Consider the following 23,588-nt stretch of genomic DNA (forward strand, 5'->3'; position numbering starts at 1 on the left):
TACTGGTGCTTCATGTAGACCTAAAATATATGTCTAGTTTGGGTTTCAAAATGGCGGTAGTTTGCTCGTCGTCCTTGAAGGGGATTTGTACATTCGCGGCAACTTTCATAAAGCAAACTATCACTTGAAGCAATTGAATTTGCAAAAATGGTACTGTCCGAGACACCAACAGCCCGCGCCTTTCAAGCCATTCGTTCCGTCAGTGTCAGTGAACTTTCGCAGTTAAGGGACGACGAAATTCGACCTTTGCTGCCATGCTTAGTTCGAATGGCGCTGTGCTCTCCAGTAGACGAAAGCGCAAAGTGGACAGAGGCGCGTAAGGAGGTACAGAAACTGTTGTCAGGATTGGAGGTTGTAAACTCGATTGTCGCCCTGTTGTCCGTGGATTTTAATCTTCTCGAACAAGACGCATTGAAAGAACAGCAACTAAGAAGGAAAATCGGTGGAGGCTCAGGCACAAGTGTGTTGGTGGAGTCGTTACAGAATGGCCTCGCTTTGGAGTTTGAACGCAGTACTAGTGAACCATCAAGGCGTCTCCGTCTTGTTCTAAGTGAGGTCCTTCGTATTATGAGTCAGGTAAATGTCCTATATGAATCTACATCATATGGTCCACGGAATGAGGGGCCATATGCTGAGAACCGCGCACCGGTGGCTCAGTTGGTCGAGCATCGGGCTTTCATGCGGGAGGTCGCTGGTTTGAACCCCGGCCAGATCAACACTCAGGATCTTAATATAACTGAGGAGAAAGTGCTGCCTTTGTAATTCCATCCGCAAATGGTTAGACTTTCAGGTCTTTTCGGACAAGGACTATAAACCGTAGGCTCCGTTTCAGAAATATCTCCTATGTTCTTAAGTTCCCTGTGGGACGTTCAACAACCCACTCACTATTCGCGAAGAGTAGGGGATGAAGTCCCCGGGGTTGTGGCTGTCCTGTTCTCTCCAGAAGAAGTGGCCGGCTTGGTTGTGATGTCTCTAAAAAGGCTTGTGGTGTATGAGGCCACCTAAGCAGAAACAGCCACAAGTCAAAAAGGGACTGCCAAGTGCTGGAATAGATAGATGTAGACTTAGATGTCGGCAAATTGCAGAATAACTCATAGCTTATTGTTTGTCATTGAATATGAATAACGTGTGACTCGTTCTTTAAAGAACGCAGTTAAATGCCCCAACCTAAGTCTAGGGTTAGGGTTAGGGTTAGGGTTAGGTAGGATCCGTAACCGGTTAGGGTTAGGGTTAGGGTTAGGTAGGATTCGTAACCGGTTAGGGTTAGGGTTAGGGTTAGGTTGGGGCGACAAGGCGATGGGGTGACACAACCTACATTCCAAACAATAGTGGTCATATCAGAAAGGCTGAGAAGCTGTGGTGTATTCTGCAATCATTCCCATTTCTGACTACAATCAAATACTCCCCCTCCAAATGAGGTAGAGTTAATCACCCAATTTAGCTCAGTTAGGAAATCACTAGACTACTGTATGAAAGGACCTGAGCAGCATCATGTGCCATCACAGGTGCCCCAAGCTCAGTGTGAGGAAAAGCCAACAAAGAGACGAGGATTTGTATGGCAATCCCGATAAAAGAACTGAGAAGATAAATATATAAAAAAATTATCAATTAAAAAGCCTAAACTTATTGCCATTGTGGGTCGCTTCCTTCCTGTGTGGTTTTTTTCCAGATTCAAGGTGAATTGAGCCATTATCAGTTCCTTGGTTGGCAACGGTTATCGTAAAATACCCACCAGCTAGCCGCTAGCCATGCAATCGAAGCCCTGCCAGCGATGTCGGGTGGCTGTTAGTGTCCCAAACGAATCAATAAAACAATGAAAAAGATCCTCTTTCACTTTGAACACCACACAGTGACCGTCGAGTTGGTATTAGTCTTTGTTTGTGGCTTGGTAACAAGTCTTTGTTTGTCTTTGTTTGTTGTCCCGTATAACGTTGTACGGGCTTGAATTAAATTTTTTTTCCAAGCTGTGAAGATCATCTTGTAATTGCCGGCAATCATTCTCAGATTTTATTGTAAGGTAAATGACAGTGTCATTGGCAAAAAGACTGACCCTTGACTTAACATAACATGGGGAATCATTAATAAAAATAAGAAACGTTAATGGTACCAGCACTGATCCTTTAGTTTAAGACTGTCTACAGTAACAACACTTTCCTAGAACTCAAACTGGTGTCTACTGTAGTTATGCATTATTAACCTGTATGGTTACAGCTTTTTCACTGCGAAACTAAAATTATCGTAATTTGAATGAGGATGAGGTTAAAGAATAATTGTTTAGCAAGTGCCAGTCAGTAGAAATTAACATTATTGCTCCAGTGTTTTTTTTAACGTTCTGCCTCTCACTATTTCTTGGGTCGCATTGTCAATTTTTGTTGGGGTGGGGATGTTGTCATTGTGAAATTATTAGCCTGCTTTCAGGCAGTAGATGTTGTTGTCACCATGAAACACGAATGCAATGCCCTATTGGAAGAGCGTGGGATAGGTCTTGGCCCACTCCCCACCCCTTTATTTGCGCCTCATTCGTGTTTTGTGGCGACAACAACATCTACCACCTGCAAGCAGGCTATGAAATTATTAAAATAATGATTTTCAGGTTGATGCTAGAGAGGAATTTGTTCCTGAGAAGTGTGAACTGTTTGAAAGTGAGGTTTACCTGGAAGAAGTGTCAGATGTAATATGTATTGCACAAGCTGAGTTACCTTCCTTGCTTGCTCCAAACCAACTTGCTGAAGCTCTGCTCAGAGTCAAACATGGTCCTTGGTTGTTGTGTCGGCTGGTTGCTAATGCCCCTGACAGCTTTGAACAAGGTACAATGCACCCTTTGATCAAAGCTAGTCTATCTTGAAGGACATTATAATATTACATGTAGATATTGGATTGATTACCTGTATATCATGATAAGGTTGTCTGATTTGTTATCCGCAGACCAGGATCACCTGTCCCAAGTCTATTGTTCTTATTAAGAGTAACTGTGTTGAATTATAGCTACTGCTCAACAGAGCATAGTCTGGATCTTGCCAAGGTTTTGTATGTATCATATCCTGGCAATTGAGACTGAATGTTTTAGCAATATGTTGTGGTTCAAAATTTTTTAAACCAGTTCAATTTTGATTTTCCATTGTTTCAGATTATGATAATGAATATTAGACAAAGAAAAATGAAAATTGAACTGGTTTAAAAAATTTTAAACCAAGAAAAAGTTTGTGGCCGCCATGTAGCTCTCAGAATGACCCACGGGATTGGTCCCAGAAACAATGGACACAGAGAACAATACAAAAGAAACAAAGGACCCTAACCTTAAAAACAATAGAGCTGCGTCCTAAAGGATCCAATGAAATTAGAGGTTGTAAAGAGCTGCGTGCTGACTAAAAATTTGAATATATATATACGGAAAGGCACTTAGGATTTGCCACATAGTTCTATCTTAAGGATCATGAAGTGAAGTGATTTAACTTATTTTTTGTAGTATGCAGTTCATTGTTGAAGAATGGAGAGGTACAAGATGAAGGCGATCTTGGTGGAATTGTGAGAACTCAAGTCATTAGGCAGCTCTGCTCTATGAACCCTAGTGCTGCACTTGTGGTGCATTCTGAGGCACTTAAACTCTGTCGCATGCCTGGTCTTGCTGTGGCCCTTATCCTTGATTTTGGTGCCGATGGCAATGGTAAGAGATGGTCACAGGGAACCCATTACATTTGGTAGTGACAGCACTGTTGTACATGTAGTTCCATCTGCCAAGTTCCTTTTTATCTCTCTTCAAATAATTTTTTACCATATTTAAAGTTTCAGATAAAATTAATACTGGTATGCCATTTATCCTTAAGGCCACATAATAAATTATAATTTAGAGTGGCTTTCAGCAATCACAGATATCAAAAGTAGCTTTAAAAGAGAACAACAGCAATCATACGCTGCAATTTCTTTTCTTGGCATGAAACAGTATTCTAAAATCAAGCTGATAGGTAGGGCTCAGAAACATGAGGCAAATCTTGCAAAAATGCAACGCAATAAAATCACACATTGGACATTTTTACAAGATTCAGACTGGTTGATTTCCAAAAACTGAGTAAAAAGACTGTAGAATGTATTGTTTATGTTCTTCAGTTGTTTTGCACAGTTTTCGGAGATCAGCCAGTCAGAATTGCCAAGAAGCTATACCTTTTGACTTTTGATTTGCACATGGAAGAGCAGGAGATATTTTTTCTCTTCGCTCTGCTTATGAAAGGAACATGGAATTTTCTATGTTCTTAAGAGACATTGCATTCCAAAAACTGAGAAAAATAGCTTTTTAAACTGTGTTGTTCGTCTGTTTTCTATTTTATTTGCAGTTAACTTTTTTGAGATGGACCAAATGAAATAATAATTATTGGCAATAACATAATTCAAATTTAGAGATATCTTCCAGCCTTCGATTGATGTAGCCATCTCGATGCCTTTTTTTAAATTTGGGTCATTACTTGAAATTAATGCATTTTTAGGTGTATCAACCTCGAGTGACTTAGTTGCATTTCTTAGTGGTCTTTTACTGGGAGGAGATACAAAGGCCAGAAACTGGTTTTCATCATTTGTCAGGATAGGACAGAAGGTAACTGTTTTAATGTGTACAGTATGCATACCTTTGTTGCTCTTTTTTGTTGCAGTGTTTATCTCAACAAAGGTAATTTAGTTGTGTAATTAAGGACAAGAAGTTACCTTTGTTGCCCAGAAAATTCACTGAGCCTCCATGTTGAATTTGCAGTGGGCAGGTTTGATGCTAGATCTTCTTCCCACTCTAATGATCTTAATGATTACAATAATGCGTGCACAATACAATACAATACATACTTAACTAACCACTCCCCATTGGGGCTATCAGGGCAAAAGAGAAACAATCAACAAAATGACAGAACAGAACAAAAGAAAACAACTGCTAAAAAACAACTGGCTGGAGGCAAAACAGATGGCAATTTACAAGTGCAGCCAAGACATTTAACTGGGGAATACCAGGATCAAAATCAGTGAGTGATCAGAACAGGTCTTGAACCGGGGATCTCAGGATCTCAAAACAACTGCACTGGGCTGTAATTAATGCCTCCACGTTAATAATAGTACGGGTAATCGTTATCATCATTTATTATAAATCTTTTAATTTTATTTTCTTAAATAAATCAAGAACAAAAGGATCATTAACCAATCCTAACCTTAACTGATACTCAAGAATATTATTTAAGTGATTCCTTTCCTAGAAAATTTTAGAAATTTTTTTTTTGCAGTCCAGTTCTTCAATCCTGTCATCTTTGCGAAACCAGTTGCTAAAGGAGATGTCATCCGTAGTTTCCAATGGTGTCAAGAAGGGAAATATTACCTCACATGAAGAAAAGACTGACATAGAGGTCACTATCCAAGAAACAGTAACTGGACAAGCAATCGGACATCAGGATGAAGAAACTTTGGAAATACTTAAGGGTGTGGTTTTTTTTTTGTTACAGAATGACCTACTCAAAATGGCAGCAATCTCTCTAAAGAATACTTGTCTATTGATTGCTTATTTATTGTGCTGACAAGTCACATTTCCCATTTGGATTTATTATTATTTCTTTGTTTATACATTAAGGGACAATGCCCTTGGAAAATCAACAATAGGATACAGTCTCCTACACAGGTCAACCTCAGAAGACATCAAAATTAATTTATTAAATCAAATCAAATTAACAGCCAAATCACATACAATATACAATAAGATAAAAAGTACACATTAGAGAGATTACGCATCACATTTGCAGCAAATGGCAAATGTCAGACTAAAATTTACATTTTGCCCAAAATGGAAGAAACTTGTTTGATATGAGCTCATTTCTTGCGTGTTGCCAGCAGGTATCAAGTAACTTTTCAAAAGAGAGAGACAAGTTAGAATAACATAATTTTCATACTTTCATAGCAAGCAGCAGCAGCCCACTGTTTCACGTTTGCTGTTTCACATAAATGCCATGCTTTATCTCTCTAATAAGTTATTTGCATACAAGACTGATTTTTGTAAGTGTTTATTATATTAAAAAATTATTGATTATTATAATTACCATTGTTGTAGTACTCTGTGGTTTATTTTATTGTCTTTTTATGGATTGATAGCCATGCAAGTGAGTACTGGTTATGAGGTGACAGAGGCAAGTTCCTCGCTTCAAAAAGTCAACATTGAAACAGTGGAAATTCGAGATGAAGATGTGATTCAGGGTACTGCATTGCTACGATTGTACTGCGCTATCAAGAGACTGGCTGGAATGAAACTTAATCAACAGGAATCAGAAACCTTGCTTCGACTGGTCACATGTCATCCCCCACCCACTGCTGCTGGGGTGAGGTTTGTTGTGGTTGGACTTTGTACGCTGTTAGTCTGCACCAACATTATGAGGTTAGTAGGACCTTATGCATTATTGGACCATTTAGGGACTGGTGCTGCAAATATCAAGTAAGCTTCGGCACAGTTTATTGTGAAGGCTGTTATCGATGTTGTGCATCTATGGAGCAGGACGGAGTAGGAATTGCGTCACAGAGAAAGAGCCTTTGCCTTTCTTCCAATTGGTCCTTAGACATGGAGCTTACTTCCATTGTCAGCATCTTACCCAAGGGGCTTTGAGTACCTATGTTGGTTCTCTACCAAGAGGGACTGGCCCTGTCAAGTTTTTCAGCACTATTTGAATAAACTGATATGATTTAACTTCTAGGGCTCTTGAATGGTGTGCCTTAACAATGTGAACTGTGTGCAGATATTAGAGAGGGACAATGCGCTCAATTGGCAATTGCTGCAATAAAGCATTAGAGTGCTTTGGCTGCCTCATGCATGTGTGGGGTCAAAGTAATATTAAAAGTGGATACATGTCAGTAATTAAATTCTGTTCATTCAGTTCCCCAGAACATGAACAAATAGCAACGCAGTGGATTAAGTGGTTGTCAAAAGAAGAGGCTCACTATGAAGCAGCAAGTGGGGTCCATGCATCATTTGGAGAGATTCTACTGCTCATCGCAATTCATTTTCATAGTAATCAAACTGAAGCCATCACTGATCTTGTGTGCTCCGTGCTTGGCATGAAAATCAGGCTTGGTTCTTTGACAAGAATGAAGACTCTATTTACCCAGGAAATATTTCCTGAAAAGGTTTGAATATTGAGAACAGTAATGTTGTGTTTTTGACTTTTTTTTCAGGTCAGCAGCAATTGACATTAAGGAATCAATGAAACTATTAAAAATTACTCTTACTTTAAGTAGTATGCAACAATCCTTTATTATTCCAACAAATATTCATCTTGTAAATTATACATTCATTTCTGGTCAAAGGGAAATGGTTAATGTAAATAATGTTTTCCGAAGAGATAAACGAAGGGAAGCATTTCGACTTTTGGTAGACAAAAAATGTTTTCCAGGAGCATGGAATTTAGTGATTTTGTTTTACAGTGTTATTGTAAAAAAAAAATGAATTAAAAAAAAAACACAAGCAGCCGATAATATCAATCACGTTTTCACCTCATATACATGTAGATAACATTTCTGTGGTACATTGTAACTCACGATACAATTTAGCAATAAATATATGTATATTAAGCAGTTGTCGTCAAATTATGCAGGATACAGTTCAGTTTGGTTAAGGCCACTTAAACACTATTGAGATATTGACAAATTAATCAGGCCTGAATTGTGTGGATGTTTGTTTGTTTTTTGTCATTAAATTTTCTTTGCTCTTTTTTTACACAGGTGGTGACAGCCCATGCTGTGACAGTTCCTGTAACGCCTCATTTAAGCTCTGAAGATGCAGGATTTCTTCCGATTCACTGTATGCATCAGCTTCTGCGATCCCGAGCATTCACAAAGCATGCAGTTCCAGTTAAGGTAAGGATACCACAGGGCATTATGATGTCTAGTGTGGTAGTGGTGGTGTCTTTGCTTGTACTTTTTTTGAAGTTGTTTAGGGAGAATTGAAATGCACCAATCACAGTGAGTGGAAAAAACGTACATTAATTAAGTCACAGTGGGGCTCTCCTGTCTTGTAGATGATGTGAAACCAGTGGAAGCATTGCAATCTGCATGGCAAGGGACGACATTGTGGGATATGAACAACAATAATTATTATCACTTTACTTCACCATGATGAATAACTGCATTAACAACATGGTTAACCGGCTGCCAAAAACTCATAATCACTACATTGATTATTGCCATATAGGGTTTACATTGGATGCTTAAAAGACAACTTTTTTCTGGTCAAATGAGGATAGGATGGAAAGAAGGGAGGTTAAAATGAATTAGGGTCGTGATGTTAGAATAAGTGCTGGAAGGCTGCACTGGTGACTGGAATAATAATGATTGTTGCTACATTTTCAGATGTAAATATCTGTAACCTCTGTAGGTCGTTTATTAAGCTGTAACCCATTGACTCCTAAAATGGCCCCCATGGAGGAGTAAAATTCTCTGGTGTTAAACAGAGTAAAATCTATGGACCTTAATCACACGGCGGTCATGAAGAGTCCCCAGGGATTGAAAACTTTTGTTTTGTGCCACCAAATCTTGGTCCCAAACATTTCAACTCCAGGCTCAGGGTACGAAATCTTTTGTCTACGACCAATGGCCGCTGTGCAAATAAGGCCCAGTAAGTCTCACAAGGCTCTCAAGAGGCAATGGGTTAACAGCAAACAAAAAAAATTGGTTGTGAACAAGAACAATAATAATAATAATAATAATAATATATTATTATTATTATTATTATTATTATTATTATTATTATTATTATTATTATTATTATTATTATTATTATTATTATTATTATTATTGACGACGAAATGATATATGAAATGGATCATATATGAACTGCGGATATGAAATCAAGTGAAGCTATGTTCCTCGCAGTAATGAACGCAATTTTTGCAATTTCGTAAAGAAGCCTGAAAAATTCAGGATTTAACGGGGTTTGAACCCGTGACCTCACGATACCGGTGCGACGCTATAACCGACTGAGCTATGAAGGCACTGATGTTGGGAGCTGGTCATTTGTGGGTTCTAAGAACCCACAAATGATCAGCTCCCTAACTGCAAGGATCATAGCTTCACTTGATTATTATTATTCTTTGAGCTTCTTTGCGTGATATTTTCTTCCTTTTTTCCAGTAGAGTTTATGAACTGTTTACTGCTCAAAATTTGGCTCGTACCTCACAAAATAATAGGGATACAGAAAAGTCGCTTTCGGTGGTTATGCATTGAACCCTTCGTTATTTATCAAAAGTTTGGGTTTTTTTAAATTATTGATCATTGTCCTGAATTCATGGCTAATTTTTCTCCAGGACTGGGTGTATAAACAGATCTGTTGTTGCACAACTCCACTTCATCCTCTTGTCGTTCCTCTTCTTGAGGCATTTGTTCATTCAGTGATAAATCCTGTTCCAAGTAGCAAATCATCCAAGAACAAAGAGGCATCCTTCACTCAGCTTGGATTCACAGATGCTGAAGTCATGTCAGTGTTTGCTGCAGATCAGCAGGCATGTGATATAAAAAATTATTATTATTATTATTATTATTATTATTATTATTATTATTACTCCTTTACATTTGCAGAAATGCTATATATTAAATTTAGTTTTAGCAAACAAGTTGATAAAGGGAAGAGATAAAAAGTCACTTTATTTAACGTCGGTAGTTCCTTCAGCTACGAAACTGGTATCAGTGGAAGCCGATGGTGCTTCCTTTACCCCCCTCCCTCTGTCAGTGCTCCGTTTTATGGATATTTAAAGCTATAGCTACATGGATCAGAGGAAAGTCGAAATGGACGTTGAAGTCACCGAGGTGCAGGTGATCTCTCGCTCCGAAAGCCGCACACAAACCAACTGACCTACTCCTGCTAAATTAGCGGTTGTAAGAAAGATTTGTTAGCTAATGTTTCGAGCGTTGGCCGTTCTTCTTTCATTATGACGAGGGACTGACTCTCACAACATCAACTCGCAATCTTTCTTACCTCTATTAAATCATTTGATGAAAAAAAATTTCTCGTGTTTTGCTCCCCACCAATGCACAAAACCTTTTTTTTCAAAACTTACCCTATCATTTGTCTTGATACTCTTGATATAAATTGTGGCCCAGTTGTGGTAAATACACAAAGATCCACATTTTTACCATCGTTGTCCTTTTTTTTTTCATAATCCACCACACATTCTTTAGAGACATTTAGCAGTCTCAAAAGGAACTAGAACTGCATCGCAATTCTAGATTAGCTCTGATTGATATTGTTGTGGTGTTAATTTCTAGGACCCAGGAGCAACTTTCAGAATCCATGGCTTTCCCTTGGAACCAGTGCGGAGAAGCTCAGTTTATATAGCAACAGAATTGTCTTCTCATCTCACATCTCAGATTCTGATGCTGTACTATGTTTTGACATACACAGACTGTCTTCTTTCCAATATGAAATCCTTAGGTGAGATGTTAATCTGTAACATTTATTAGTATCACCCAACTAGTGGACTAATGCAAATCTTTCATTTTGATTGGCTATGCTACCAGAGGATTATTAGTAATAGGCCTCGAGTAGCGAAAAGCGTGACGCTTTCTTTCGTTTTATTCCCAAATAAATATTTCATCAACTTGCATTTGCTAACTTTGTTATTGCCTTTTCTCTCCAACTAGTTGGGCGATACTAAAACAATATTATTAGACCCTTCGCCCTCAAGGGCCAGGGGTCTCATTGTTAAATATCAATATTATTATCGAGCATTTAATCTCATTGACCCCATAAAATTAACCCATTAACTCCAGTAAAATCACTCCTAGGAGTTAGAGCGGTTTTCAATTGAGTGTCGAAAGTAATTAGCGAATTGCTTTGGTTTTGCATTACTTCAGAGTTCTCGCGCCACTTTTTCAACCAATCAGAAGTAAAACCAAAACCAATCGGGGCTCGCGCGCGCACATTTTCCCGCGCTTTGTGTCAGCTACGTGTAATTACTTGGAGTTTTGATTGATTTACTGGATTGTCTCCGTCCTTTTTGATTGGCCAAAGTACTTACTTTGGTTTTGGTTTTAGACTCGATTGAAACTCGCTCTAATGGTTCTGGACTTCCAGCACGATAACATAAATCTTTTGTGTTTGTTACGGTTTAATTTTATATGTGGTTCAAAAAATTTCAAACTAGTTCAATTTTGATTTTTCCTATACTTCAGATCATGGTAATGAATAAATCAAATTTGAATTTAAAACCATCCAAGAAAAAACTGGAACCACAGCATATACAAAATATTAATAAATAGATAGGTTGTTTTGAACCCTGTTGGGGATATTGGTTCTTGTTTAATTTTGTAATTTTTAAGACCAAGTTTTTGGCAGTGATTTTTTTAAAGGTACTAAGCCTCTTCACCAGAATTCAGCTTTTAACGTGTGGTACAAGTTATTTAGAGTTTACAATACTGGTAGTCATGTTACTTACTAGCAAGCCTATGAGAGGCCACGGTATTCCCGATTTGACGTCACAATGCACTTTGCATTTCTCTTTTCAAATGTTGAATGAAAGAAATTTTGCATATTAAGGTAGTTCGCGAGATCTCGCGCGGGTCAGTTCCATTTCCTTTCCACATGAGATACGTCACGCTTATCTACGTACAACTCGCGCGAAACCTGTCGCGAAATACAACGTAGTGCAGGATTATTCAGTTGGCGAGTCTGCCCACAGGCGCCCCAAGCTCACAACGCGAGTTTGCAATGCATAACTATTATGTGATAAGAGAGTTTGATAGGTTAAAAATTAAGTTAAGTTGAAAAACTGAATGTTTTTCTCGCAATAAACTTTCCCTACCTCAAATATGTTGTTCACTTCTGTTTTGTGTCGATTCATAAGCCATTCTCGATGTCATGAAATCAGAGGATATAAACGAGTACTGATTTCACTAAGTTTATTGCGAGAAAAAGACAACTTAACTTAACTTAACTTTTGACCTATTAAACTCTCGGTTCTTATCACATGATAGTTTAATATGCATTGCAAAATCGCGGTGTGAGCTTGGGGAGCCTGTGGTCTACCAATACTTACCTGGTATTTTTGGGTTTTGTTTTCAGTTTCTAACAACATTCAACCGCAGTGGTTGTCACCCATGTTGCTCTCACAAATCCCCGTCAAGCACCTACTGGAACAAGCCAGGAGTAGACGCCAGGAATTCCGAGGACTTTATGCTCCCTTACTTCAGCTTATTAACACACATTTGCCGCATCTGTGTCTGGTCGACGATTGGCTGAGACAGGAAGAAGTATTCAACAAACCTTTTTCTGCAGGATCACAACTTCCCAATGTGAAGTGTTCACCCTCGTGCTTACAACAAGGTAACCGGTGTATTATGTTATAGCAGGAGCCCATCACCCGGAGCGTGCAACTTACCTATTTTCGTGCAACGGCGTTTTCACAAGTAAGGTTATTTTTAGATTGAATTTCCCGCTAATGAGACTCCCACAGGAGCCTGATGACCAATCACAAGAAATTAAGCTGACGTCATAGGGTCACCGAACCGGAGCTGCCTTTGTTTTTGGACCTAATTCGCGGGAAGGGCTAGTCTAAAAGTAAACCTACTTGTGAAAACGCCGTTTCACAGACGCTGTATGGAAGTTGCACGCTCCAGGATGGGCTCCTGATTATAGCGATTTTGACGTTGAACGAAACGACCAGTGTCCAAGCAGATTTAAATTCCCACACTGGTCCAAATGTGCTGGCAGGTTTGGATTCCCCAACAAATATTCACTTGCGCTTGGGTTTCAAATGTCCAAGCGGAAAGGAAAGGAGAGAAAAGGAACTTTATTTAAGTGTCTAGTCGTTCTAGCGCTGGAGCACTAATTGGGGACACTGTAAACTGAAATTAACAATTGACGCAAATCAAGTCAAATGTTGAAAACTGGAGTGGTTCTGCACCGAGAGGTTTTTCTCCGGGTAACAAACTCAACCCACATATGACGCCGAGTCTGGGAATCGAACGCGGGCCACATTGGTGGGAGGCGAGTGCTCTCGCTACTGCACCAGCCCTGCAGCCCATTGTACCAACTTAAACCCTCCCTTTTTGAGGTCCCAGCCCTTGAACCCCCCCCCCCAGTTGGCTAGTAAAATCGTCAGGCGTTAAACAGTAAATCTTTAAGTGGCCCTCACAGGAAGCAAGGGGTAAAAATAAGTTTTGGATCGCACGAGTAGCCTCAGGTGTAAGAAGATGAGAGGAAATAATGTTTGGTTTGACATGGGAAGGAAGGGTGAAAAAAAATTGAAACGCTCTTAGTCATGGGCTTCTGTTTACGTCTAAAGTACTGATTGGGCAATTGGGTCTAATGTATCAACAGAACCATGGATGAAGCGTTTGTGTTGTGATTCTTATCTGTATTTTCTGCAAGAATAAAAGTTAAGTTCTTTTTGAACTCATAATTCATTTCGTCGTCAAGTTAGAAATGAAAAATATGCACTAGACTCCGCAGCAGTCGTTGCAGACGAATTATGGATCAGCTTTATGCATAGCTTAGAATCAAACAGAGTCTGACGTGTTCTTTGATTGCACTCACGCTGATAAGACGGCCATGTTGGTGTCAAAACAAGAGAAAAATGTTGCTCATGTTTTGCATAATAATATAAGCAAATTGTCAAAAGACCTTTTCGCTATTGTTCTTTCCACATGGCCGCCGTGACGTTAGGTGCGATCAAAGAATCATTTCTCACAACTGCATTTGGTGGTTGCTTTTCATATCTATCACGCACAATGCGTCTTAAACGGGATGCCTTTTAGTTGGTTACTGCACTTTAATCCACCGAGTCCCTATTTACATGACCACCATCACTGCTGTTTTATTTGCCCAATAGCTCTGTCATTATTGCCGGACAATCCTTGCCCTGTGCTGCTTTTACTCAGAAGACTGTTGCGACTAGAGCCCAGTGCTCTGATCCCTTATATGGATGTTCTCGTCCATGCCCTTATGGCCTTACTGGAGCCTGGTGTCCCTCGGAGAGTACAGACGTTGTTCTGTGAATTGTGGACGAAGATTAATACTGTCGTACCTCGCAAGTAAGATTGACTTGAAATTTAACATTAAAAGAAAACCATAGGTGAAGGAAGAAACTGCAGTGATTGCAAGGTTGCTCATGTTTTGCATAATAATATAAGCAAATTGTCAAAAGACCTTTTCGCTATTGTTCTTTCCACATTCGTTATTGTTCTTTCCACATTCGTGAAAGGACAGCTCTACTTCCACGAAAACACCCAAAACCACAGAAAACAATGTCTACAACCCCTTTAATGTTGCTTTTTAGTAGGGCACGGAGGTTCTCTGTAACATTCGTCCAAAATTCCGTTCGGGGAAAACGATGCTAGGATCTGAGGACAATCATGAAAGGAGGAAAAATGTCTACCATTTCATCGGAAGAGCGCCAGCAAAAATTGATTAACCAATGCACAACAGTCCTTCCTTGTGACCCATGCGTGAGACCTTTTTTCTAATTGAGGGTAATTTTTGGAAGAGGAATCATCCGTTGTAATGTTTTTAAATATTTCTCTTAATTGCCATGCTCTTTATTGATGATTTACAATGAACACAAATTAATTTGGATCAATTGCTTACTGAAATAACCATTTTTAGCCTCTGACATTTTATCCCTTCAACACGTGAATCAAATCCGATCCTGAATGTTCGAGAATGTTCTTGCTTTCTAATTCGAAACTTGTGCCCATTCCTCCTCGCTTACAACATACTTGGAGCCTTTCAATGCCACTGAGAAATAAGATACGGTATTGATTGTAATGTTGCTGTCTTTACAGATTATGGCTGGCCACTGTCAACACTCTCTGCCCGGCAGAAACTCCTGTTCCACAATTGAAGCCTCAGCTGTACACAGATGAAGACATCATGAAAGATCCTTTGACTGTGCTTAGATGCGACAGGAGGGTGTTTAGGTAACTAGGACCAATACTGAAAAATGCCCATAAAAAATCTTGAAGTGCATTACTCGTTAAGTAAAATATAGGAAATTAAATTGTCATTATGCTACAACAAGTTGCAAAAATGGTGAGAAAAACACCTTTTCTACCTTTCCATTCCCAACAAATCTATAATTTAATCATTTCCCACCTCCCCCCTCCCTCTCCCTCTTTCAATGTTGACCGTTCAAGGTTTCCACATGATTTGGTATTGCTAGCAACATTGATAAGGGGGGGGGATAAGGGGGAAGGGGTCGCAGTGTGGGAGAGATGGGGGAAGCTACTAACGCCCCAAGGAAGCAAAGTGTCTCCACTATTTTTGCAACTTGTTGTAGCGACATTACAGTTCAATACCATGTATCAATAGACACTGCCTCACCTACGAATATATAGACACGTTATTACATTACACTGCAAAGTATTTATTTCTCTTTATATGAGACATCTTGATGGCAGTAAATGCAAGGCCATCCTTTGGAAAACGCAATGAAAGTTTGTTGTATCAAGCAAGCAAAGGACTGAAAGATAGTCCTTTGGCGACAGAACGAAAGAGTTCAGAACCTAGGAATCTTCAACGAAAATACCGAGGTACCACTTGCAAACCCTGGAATTCAATACACGAAATAGGTCTTTTTTTCCCCAAACATAAATCGCTTCAGTCGTTGAAAATCCAAAATTGTGTATTAAGTCATTTGTTTTGATTTTTATGGCTTTAACACTAAATAAAAGCTACCTTTAAGTTCAGAAAATTTCGAGGAATTTTATAAAAGGTTTTTGGTAAATCTTGAATAGGGGACCAAGGTCCCTGTGGGAGGTTATGGAGGAATAAGAAGCGGAATTTTTAGAGCAGGTACAGCAACAGTAGTGTTAATGCGTTTTTAAGTCACTGCGGTGTAAATTATTTCAGGGGATATCTAATGGTATATACCACGTCAAGTACTGTCTTCGCGATTTTGACTTAAAATCGACGTCACGGCGTGCCATTCTGTCTGTTTTTGAAATTTACATTTTCGTCATATTGCTGCACTATTTCTGTTTATATGGATGTGGCTGATTTGAAGTTGTACGTTGAGGATATCGTGCATAATTGCTAAATTTCTTCCAAGATGCTGAAAACGCACATGAATCCTCACTCCCGTTTGTGGTAGACCCATAGTAGAAAATGCTAAGAGATTTAAGGCAGGGAATTTTGATGCAGCGTTCAAGCAAACCACATGATTACGTTTGTAAGTTGTCATTTGTCAACAGCGCAGATTTCGAAATGACAGTTCTAAGGCTCACGCTTGAAGTGTCATAATTTATTTCTCAAAGATGTTGACCTTTCTCAATTTAGATGCCCTCCTTTGTTTGACATACTCGTGAGGGTACTCATGGGATACCTGGCGGGTTCCAGGGCCCTTTTGAGTCAGTACCTGCAGGCTCATCCTGCGTCAAGGACCGAGGGTGTGGCTGTTGAACAAGAGAGAGAGGAACTTAGGGCTGCGCTGGTGACAGCACAGGAAAGTGCTGCAATGCAAATCCTTCTCGAGGTTTGCGTCCCAACGGCGCAGGATCAGGTCAGTTGAAACAGAAATTTTGGTTTTATCAACGGAGTTGATCATGTAAATTGGCCACCGTACAGAGATTCTAAAAGCTGACGTTTCGAGCGTTAGCGCTTCGTCAGAGCGAATCGTCAGTTGAAACAGAAGCCTATCCCTATAACATTGGATAACATCCACCAAAACACCTTTACCTTTCGGATTTCTCACTTAGGAATAATTTGAAAGGTGAAAAAAAAGAAAGACTCAAGACTAATAAGACAAGCTGTTAAATTTCTCATTTTTAGAAAGGTACCCAACACAATAACTGTTTTAAAATCGCTGCCAAGAGGCCCAGTGGTTTAAATCTTGATTAAGGTAATCCTGGATCACGGAAAACTAAATTGCAGTCTAATTTCTGATCCAAAAAGTTTACACTAGATTTTCCGCCTCCCAAAATTGACCAGACTTTTGCTTTCGTTCAGCATGAAATTCAAGCCTGGGTTTGTGCTTAATATAGCGGATTGGTGTTAATCGGCTTTTCTTGTCCCAGGCCCCGGTTGAAAGCCGATTAACGCGATTAATTTAATCCTAGATTAAAAATTAACCACGGAGTTAATTTCTCTAGTCCCAAATGCTATTCAACGCTGATATTCGGCAAAACTTTACATTAGAAGAAGTCAATCTTGAAAAACAAAAATAAGCAAACGAAATTTTCACCAAAAAGTTGAAAACATGAAACAAAAGTTTACGCAAATCCTGGATTAACTTAATCGGCTTTCAAACAACCGGGCCCAGATCTGTAGCATGACACCAAAACATTGATACTTTCTGAGTCGCGTGTCTATCTTTTCTTTTCTTGTACTCCGTCCCGTAAGGATCGGGGATATACTTTATGTAAACACACGAAAATGTCGCGTGAGAAGCACAATTGGTTTTTTTCTACTCTTTTCGCTGGTAAAGCGTCTTGTTTCTTACCGCCAGTCGATATTAAAATAATTCACCGAGAAATTGTTCAAAGACATTTTGAACGCAGTTGTGCAATGGCTGCTTTAGTCGGCGCTGTCTTTTGATTATATATTTATTAATTAGTTATTTTTGTATTGTTATCATTGGAAAGCATTGTAAATGGAGTAATTAACAAATCGATTGTGGTTCAGCTTTGTCTGTGCTATTATCGACAACGATATTCTTATTCATAGTGGTAAAAATGTTGTGGACACGAAGACAAGAGGTGCTCTCGGCTGCGCTTCTCTCGTGCTCTCCAAATTTCCTGCGTGCATCCATAATTCGATATGCGCACCCAAAGCATGAACCAATTCTTCAATAAAAGAGTTGAAATCGGTTTATAACACCAACACAGTAGACAGTTTCATCGTCATCGTCATCATCTATCTTACTCAAGTCCACCATTGCGTCGTCAGCAACGTCAGTAATCTCGTCGTCGTTCCTTGCTGAACTTCCTTTATAATTTCTGACTTGTTAGGACCGACCTGGCTGCAGTGGTTCGGCTGTTGTGCGCGAGATTCAGTGTCGAGTTTGTTCGCAGCTCCATCAGATGTTTATTGCTGTTCCTGAGATCGCAAAACTCGTGCACTTTCAGGTACAACAACCATGTACAACCCAACAAAATGGGAACTCCCTACAGTTAGTTTGTAGGGGGTTTTTAAAATACTGTTTGCTCAACATTTTGAATCCAGAGGAACTGAGTTCCGTGGGATACTCATAGAATGTAAGAGCTATGATAGTAGAGGGGACAACCCTCTTTTTCTCACAGTTTGTCTGCAGAAAGAGCCCGGTTGCAGCTGGTGAAATGATATCAAAATTCTGGGCTGTTGAAAGGGCAGTGTCACTCTATTTTAGCCTTTTTATAAGGACTTAAGAAACGGCTTTGTATCATCGTAGACCACAGAAAATCGTTTTGACTTCATTACCAAGAATCACACGAGTTCAGAAGCTATTAGCCAAGGATGAGGAGGGTGGAAATGGATTTCAATTCAAAGGAAGTTTGCCAAATTTGTGAAATCTTGGTAACGTATATTTGCCATTTATCACAGTGACCAGCCGGTCCTTCTAAAATTTGTCTGAGTTTATCCATTTTCGACTGAAAACGGTAAGACTGCCGTAATAATCCTTCAGTTAAAGAACAATGGTAAGGTTTGTCGGTAGCCTCGCAGCTCCTACAAGGTCTCACCTGATTGGAGACCACCCTTGAGGTTTAACAAAAGAACAAATAACAGAAACAATGGACCCTAGAGGATAGAGTTGCAGCCCTTTTGTTTTAGGCCTAGGGTCCATTGTTTCTGTTATTTGTTCCTTTGTTAAGGGTTAGGGTGGTCTCCAATCAGGTGAGACCTTGTAAGAGCTGCGAGGTTTGTAGAGTTTTTTTTTTTCCCACGTCGTCACGTGACAAGCTGCAACCTGGGTATGTTTCTCGACCATGAGAGCGCTCCCGTGGAATGCTGACAGATGGTGTAATTTTTCGTTACCAAAAGGTGATGCAATTGAAATGAACTGACAAATTGCAGGAATACAAAATAATCGGAAAAAGTGGCAACAAAACGGGGTATCTTAAGCGGTCAATCTTGGTGGCCGCCTCGGTCAACTGGGCTTGACGTTTGTGCCAAGCGCGAGTCCGCGACTTAATTTCCATGTGCGACTGCATGCAATTAAAACGAAATTTGATGGGCTTTTATGTGGTCTGCTCATGGCATCCACAACTGAAAAGTGCCTGCGATGAAGGGGAAAGATTGTTTTTTGAACTGAAATCAATAACAAGGAAAGAGAGAACGACGGTAAGCTGTGGAAAAGATCAGACTCAAGTTTTATAGCGTGCTAGTAACGGGATAATGCTGTGATAGGTAGAATCGACTTAGTGTGGATGTGACAGATTTGGATTGGAAATTGTTCCTCATTTCAACTCGACAGGGTTACCCCATCGAGCTGCTGCCAGTCACAGTGGCCGGCATTCCTTCAATGCACATTTGTCTGGATTTTATTTGTGAACTGGTCAACCAACCGCAACTGGAAAAACAGGTTTGTTCTCTCGTTATTTTCTTAAGTTTAATCTGCATCTTCGGCTTCATCCACACTGGACCACACAAATACGTTTTCACTTGAAAACACATTCTTTTTAATGCGTTTTCGCCTGTAATCCACACTAAAGCGCCTGAAAATGCTGATGAAAACGGAGACCTTAAAAACGATTTCAAAAGTGGAGTGTGGACAAAGGAAAACGGATCCCTTTGAAAACGATGACGTAGGGGCGTAGAAAACTTTTGAAAACGCGTTTGTAATATAGTTGAAAACGACGACGTAAAAAGCGTTGGAAAACTTTGAAAACATTTGTTGTCATCGTTTTGAGCGTTGCAGTGTGAACAGGTGGAAACAACAGTGTGTGCTTCGTTTTCGTCAAGGTGAAAAGAGAGAGTTTTGGAAACGCATTAATGTGGATTAGGCCTGAGTATAATGGTATATTTTAATGCAGTACTAGTGTTGTTCGTTAGTCTTTCCTCTTGTGTGTTTTTTTTTTTTCAGTTATTTGGAATACAACTGGCTTCCTATCTCTGTCTGCAGTTTCCACTTCCCAAAGCTATGGGTGTGGCCCGGTACATTCTCAGTAGGCTCAGCTCACTCCTTGCTACTCTTCCCGCTAGCAAACGTGCTTCCTTTTTTACTCCTTCCCTCTCGACCCTTGTAAGATTTTGTCGTGCATTTCCGCCGTTGTGTGACGAGGCCACCAGTTTTTTATTGGAGCTTGGTCGCGTGGCAGCTTCTCATGCTTCTGCTTCGGCCGGTTTTTCTTTGGGTAAGGTTTTTATTTTCGAATCTTTCAGTCAGTTCGCACCCGCTCACATCACTCAACAGAATACCGGACATTGCCTTGTTGTTTTTAGCGTCTAGATAAGTTAAGGACGGTGCCTACTAATTAAAGATATTTTTGCCCCGGTGTGTGATTATGCAGAAAATGTAGACCGTAACAGGTGTAATAATTGGGGGTAACCACGCATTTTTCAAAGATAATTCGTGAATAGTTTTTATAAAAAGCTTTGAAATACAAAGCAATGTATGGGGTTTTTTCTCAAATTGAAGCTTAATTTCTCTCTCAAAAATGCATGGCTACCCCCAATGTTTTTTAGGACACCAAGAGTACTTACTAAGATCTACTTTCTCCGTATAGTTTTAAACCGCGCAAAAATATCCCTGTATTAGTAAGCATCGGCGATAGGAAATCCGAGTATCTGGAGATGCGCAGAACGTATGCGCAATAACAATAGTAGGCACCGTCCTTAAGCTAACCGTGGCGAGAAAAAAAAAACATTAATGTGGATTATAAGACCGATGAGTAGAGTTTAGGCAAATACCAAGCCATTTTTTATATCTGTAGTTTAAGAAATTTTTACAGTTGGAAGAATAGGGGTCCTTACCCCATCAACCCTCACGGCACCCAATTTTCACAGCTCCCTTGTTTGAGCAAATGCCCACAATTGACTAATCGTCGTGATCTGTTAAATTCTGTGGTTGCTTTTTCAGGCGATGGGCAGATTTTACGGCATCGCTAAACCCTTTCGTATCCAGTCTAATCTCAAAGGCTATGGGACAGTTTGTCGCTGAGTTAGCCAAAAAAACTTACTTCGATTTTGCGTAATGACCGGTAGGCCGCACAGAATTGACGAGCTCGTGATTGTGATTGGCCAAGTTATGGGTCTTTGTCGTGCTCTCTTCGGTTTCCTTTTACTTTCGTGAGTCGATAATTAGTTTCACTTTTGCACTTGAACTCGTTCTGAAAGGACGTTATAACTCTGTTTTCGGTTCATTTTCCTAGGTGCTCCAGGATCTCTATTAGATCAACTGTCGCATGAACAAAGGCAGCAAACCTCGGACCAAGAGGATCACGGTTTCACAGATGACTCCTGGCTTACAAGTGACGTAACTGTTGAACAAGAAACTGCCACTGCTATGGATGGACAAGTTAATAACATTGATGTAGGATTATGTAAAGCGATCGAAAAAACGTTTTCAGATTTAACCAAAGTTGCAATAGTCAAACGGCAGAATTGTGAGAACTAGCGACAGGATTTTCCCTTTGGCCTGACAACTTTGACATGCACACAAACAGAATTCATCTGTTGGCCCACCCACTTCGACAACGGATGGAATGGCAATAACTGGGAAAGAGATGCGCACATTACGGAAGGCTTTTATTTCCCAAAATTGAATTTGTATCGTTTAAAACGAGCATTAGTTTAGCCGAGTCTCTTTCGTTTTTTCGACGGAAACACACAAACCTTCAACAATTTATAGACCATTTAAAACAATAAATCCGTGGTTTCAGTTAAGTATTAGATTTACAGGGTTTATATGGGATAAAAAATGCTAACAAATAGTCTAATCCTAGCTTTTAGGCAAGATCATGAGATAAAATTTTTGTTGGACGTGATTTTGCCTGGTTTTGCGATCCCCTAATTACAGGGTGGTGCAAAAGACAGCTATCACTGTGAGATTGAGAACGAGTTCGTCCCAAAAATCGACCTGATTCGCGCCCTTTGTATACTTTCACGTAAATCTAGATAACTAACAATCCAGTATAAAGGTCCAGTGGTAAAACTCTTTCCTTGTCATCTTTTCTCTCTAAACCCTGTAAACTGGTAGGTCAAGTTGGTATGTGGTGCGTTTAGGCTTTCTGTGTTTTTGCACAGAGAATGTTTTACTTGGTCCTACTTGGTCCTGCAACCTTGAACCAGGCATCTGGCTCCCCTCTCGTAATTTTAGCTTTCGGTTTAGGAACGATTTTCCTGTGCATGCATACTACTTCACTTTTCAAGATTGAATTTCTTTTTTATCGATGGTTCTCGATTTCATTTTGAAAACTGTCATTTTTTTTCAAAAAACGCTTTCTTTGAAGTGCGAGTTTTGTTCAGGTGGGAGGGGTAACTAAAGTATTGAACCTGTCGCGTCAGAGGTATGGCAACTGTCGGCTCAACTGGGCAGCCAATACCAGAGGTTACACCATCAAGAGAAACTGGTTTAAATTGGCGTTTTCACTGTTCATAAGGCTGTGCCGTTCCCGCTATCTGTTAGTGAGCTCTCAAATAGGTTGGAACCCGAAATGCCACCTGGAATAGATCACCTGCAGTCCCTCGTTCAATGTAGACTACCTTCAATACATCACGTTTACATTTCAATACCATGAAATGGAATGTACTTTCCCGAAAAATTGTTGAATTGAATTAAATTTAAAAAGTATAATCTACATTGGAAGTGATCATTTATATTCTTCCGACTTTCCCTCACCTTGTCATGCAATCTTGGATGAGAGGTTGCGTGACGAGGCGAAAATCGAAATGCAATGTATTCAATCTTATAAAGCAGCTAGTGTTAAGTTCTTTCCAAGTTCCGGGAGAGAGACTCGCTTTTGCGATTTTGCGCTTTTGCTCGGTGGGCTTCTCAAAAGATCGAAAACTTACGTCTTGCACCTAGCACGCGCAAGCTGGCGACATTGTAGCCAATGTCATAACTTGATAGTGTTCTCGTAAGAAAGCAGGCCCTATTGTCTTTGGGAGTGTTTCGATCTTCTCGCTAAGTATGTCGTGATGTAAAAGCCAAAGTCACAAGAGGCCGAAAAAATGTTATAGTCTAGGTACCAAGAATATTAGTGGACTGTAGGTATTTTCACCTGTTTGAACCTAAGTATGATGAGAATGGAAATTGTTGAAATTTGAATGACTTCATGTAAAAACGCTCTTTTATCACCTTTGTAATTATACTAACTGATCATATTGGAAATGAAAACAATAGAACAAATAAGCTAACTCGATGTTGTACCCAATTCAAATCTCCCGGGGTTAAGATTGTTAAAATGATACGGAAATACCAGGAGCAAAACGTTTTATTCCCTAAGGCTTTAAATTGGGTACAACATTTGGTTAGCAGATTTGGTATACAGCTATTTCGAGAAAGTTTGTCAAGAATAAAGTGCACGCGACAATCCCGAAAGGTAATATGGGATATGATCAATACACTGTTGCTAACAACTGTAGCTGTCGAACCTACTTTTGTTACTTTCCTTCAGCACTCGCAAACATATATCAGTGGCCTCACGAACGATTCTTTTAAATTTCTTTGAAAAACAGT

General features: G+C 39.7%; 1 protein-coding gene across 1 annotated transcript; it reads left to right on the plus strand.

Annotated features, from left to right (window-relative positions):
• The first annotated feature begins 31 nt into the window (after positions 1–31).
• On the plus strand, positions 32–23,392 carry LOC137977855 (integrator complex subunit 2-like). Its single transcript, XM_068825201.1, has 18 exons — positions 32–576; positions 2,594–2,807; positions 3,467–3,664; positions 4,479–4,585; positions 5,253–5,445; positions 6,109–6,388; positions 6,882–7,131; positions 7,726–7,860; positions 9,306–9,500; positions 10,264–10,429; positions 12,059–12,319; positions 13,827–14,028; positions 14,779–14,913; positions 16,271–16,493; positions 17,941–18,057; positions 19,383–19,490; positions 19,992–20,262; positions 21,280–23,392. The coding sequence occupies exons 1-18, from the start codon at positions 148–150 to the stop codon at positions 21,522–21,524; spliced, it is 3,729 nt and encodes a 1,242-aa protein (XP_068681302.1). The 5' UTR covers positions 32–147; the 3' UTR covers positions 21,525–23,392.
• The last annotated feature ends 196 nt before the right edge of the window (positions 23,393–23,588 follow it).

The sequence above is a fragment of the Montipora foliosa genome, chromosome 11 (assembly GCF_036669935.1).
Source record: "Montipora foliosa isolate CH-2021 chromosome 11, ASM3666993v2, whole genome shotgun sequence".
Taxonomy (NCBI): domain Eukaryota; kingdom Metazoa; phylum Cnidaria; class Anthozoa; order Scleractinia; family Acroporidae; genus Montipora; species Montipora foliosa.

What these genes read in the sequence shown, in the direction of transcription:
- LOC137977855 (XM_068825201.1), top strand. Translation starts at nt 148, where the DNA reads ATGGTACTGTCCGAGACACCAACAGCCCGCGCCTTTCAAGCCATTCGT. An exon ending in TGCGACAGGAGGGTGTTTAG is followed by an intron (nt 14,914 to 16,270) that starts GTAACTAGGACC and finishes TTCTCAATTTAG; the next exon opens with ATGCCCTCCTTTGTTTGACA. An exon ending in CAAAACTCGTGCACTTTCAG is followed by an intron (nt 18,058 to 19,382) that starts GTACAACAACCA and finishes TCAACTCGACAG; the next exon opens with GGTTACCCCATCGAGCTGCT.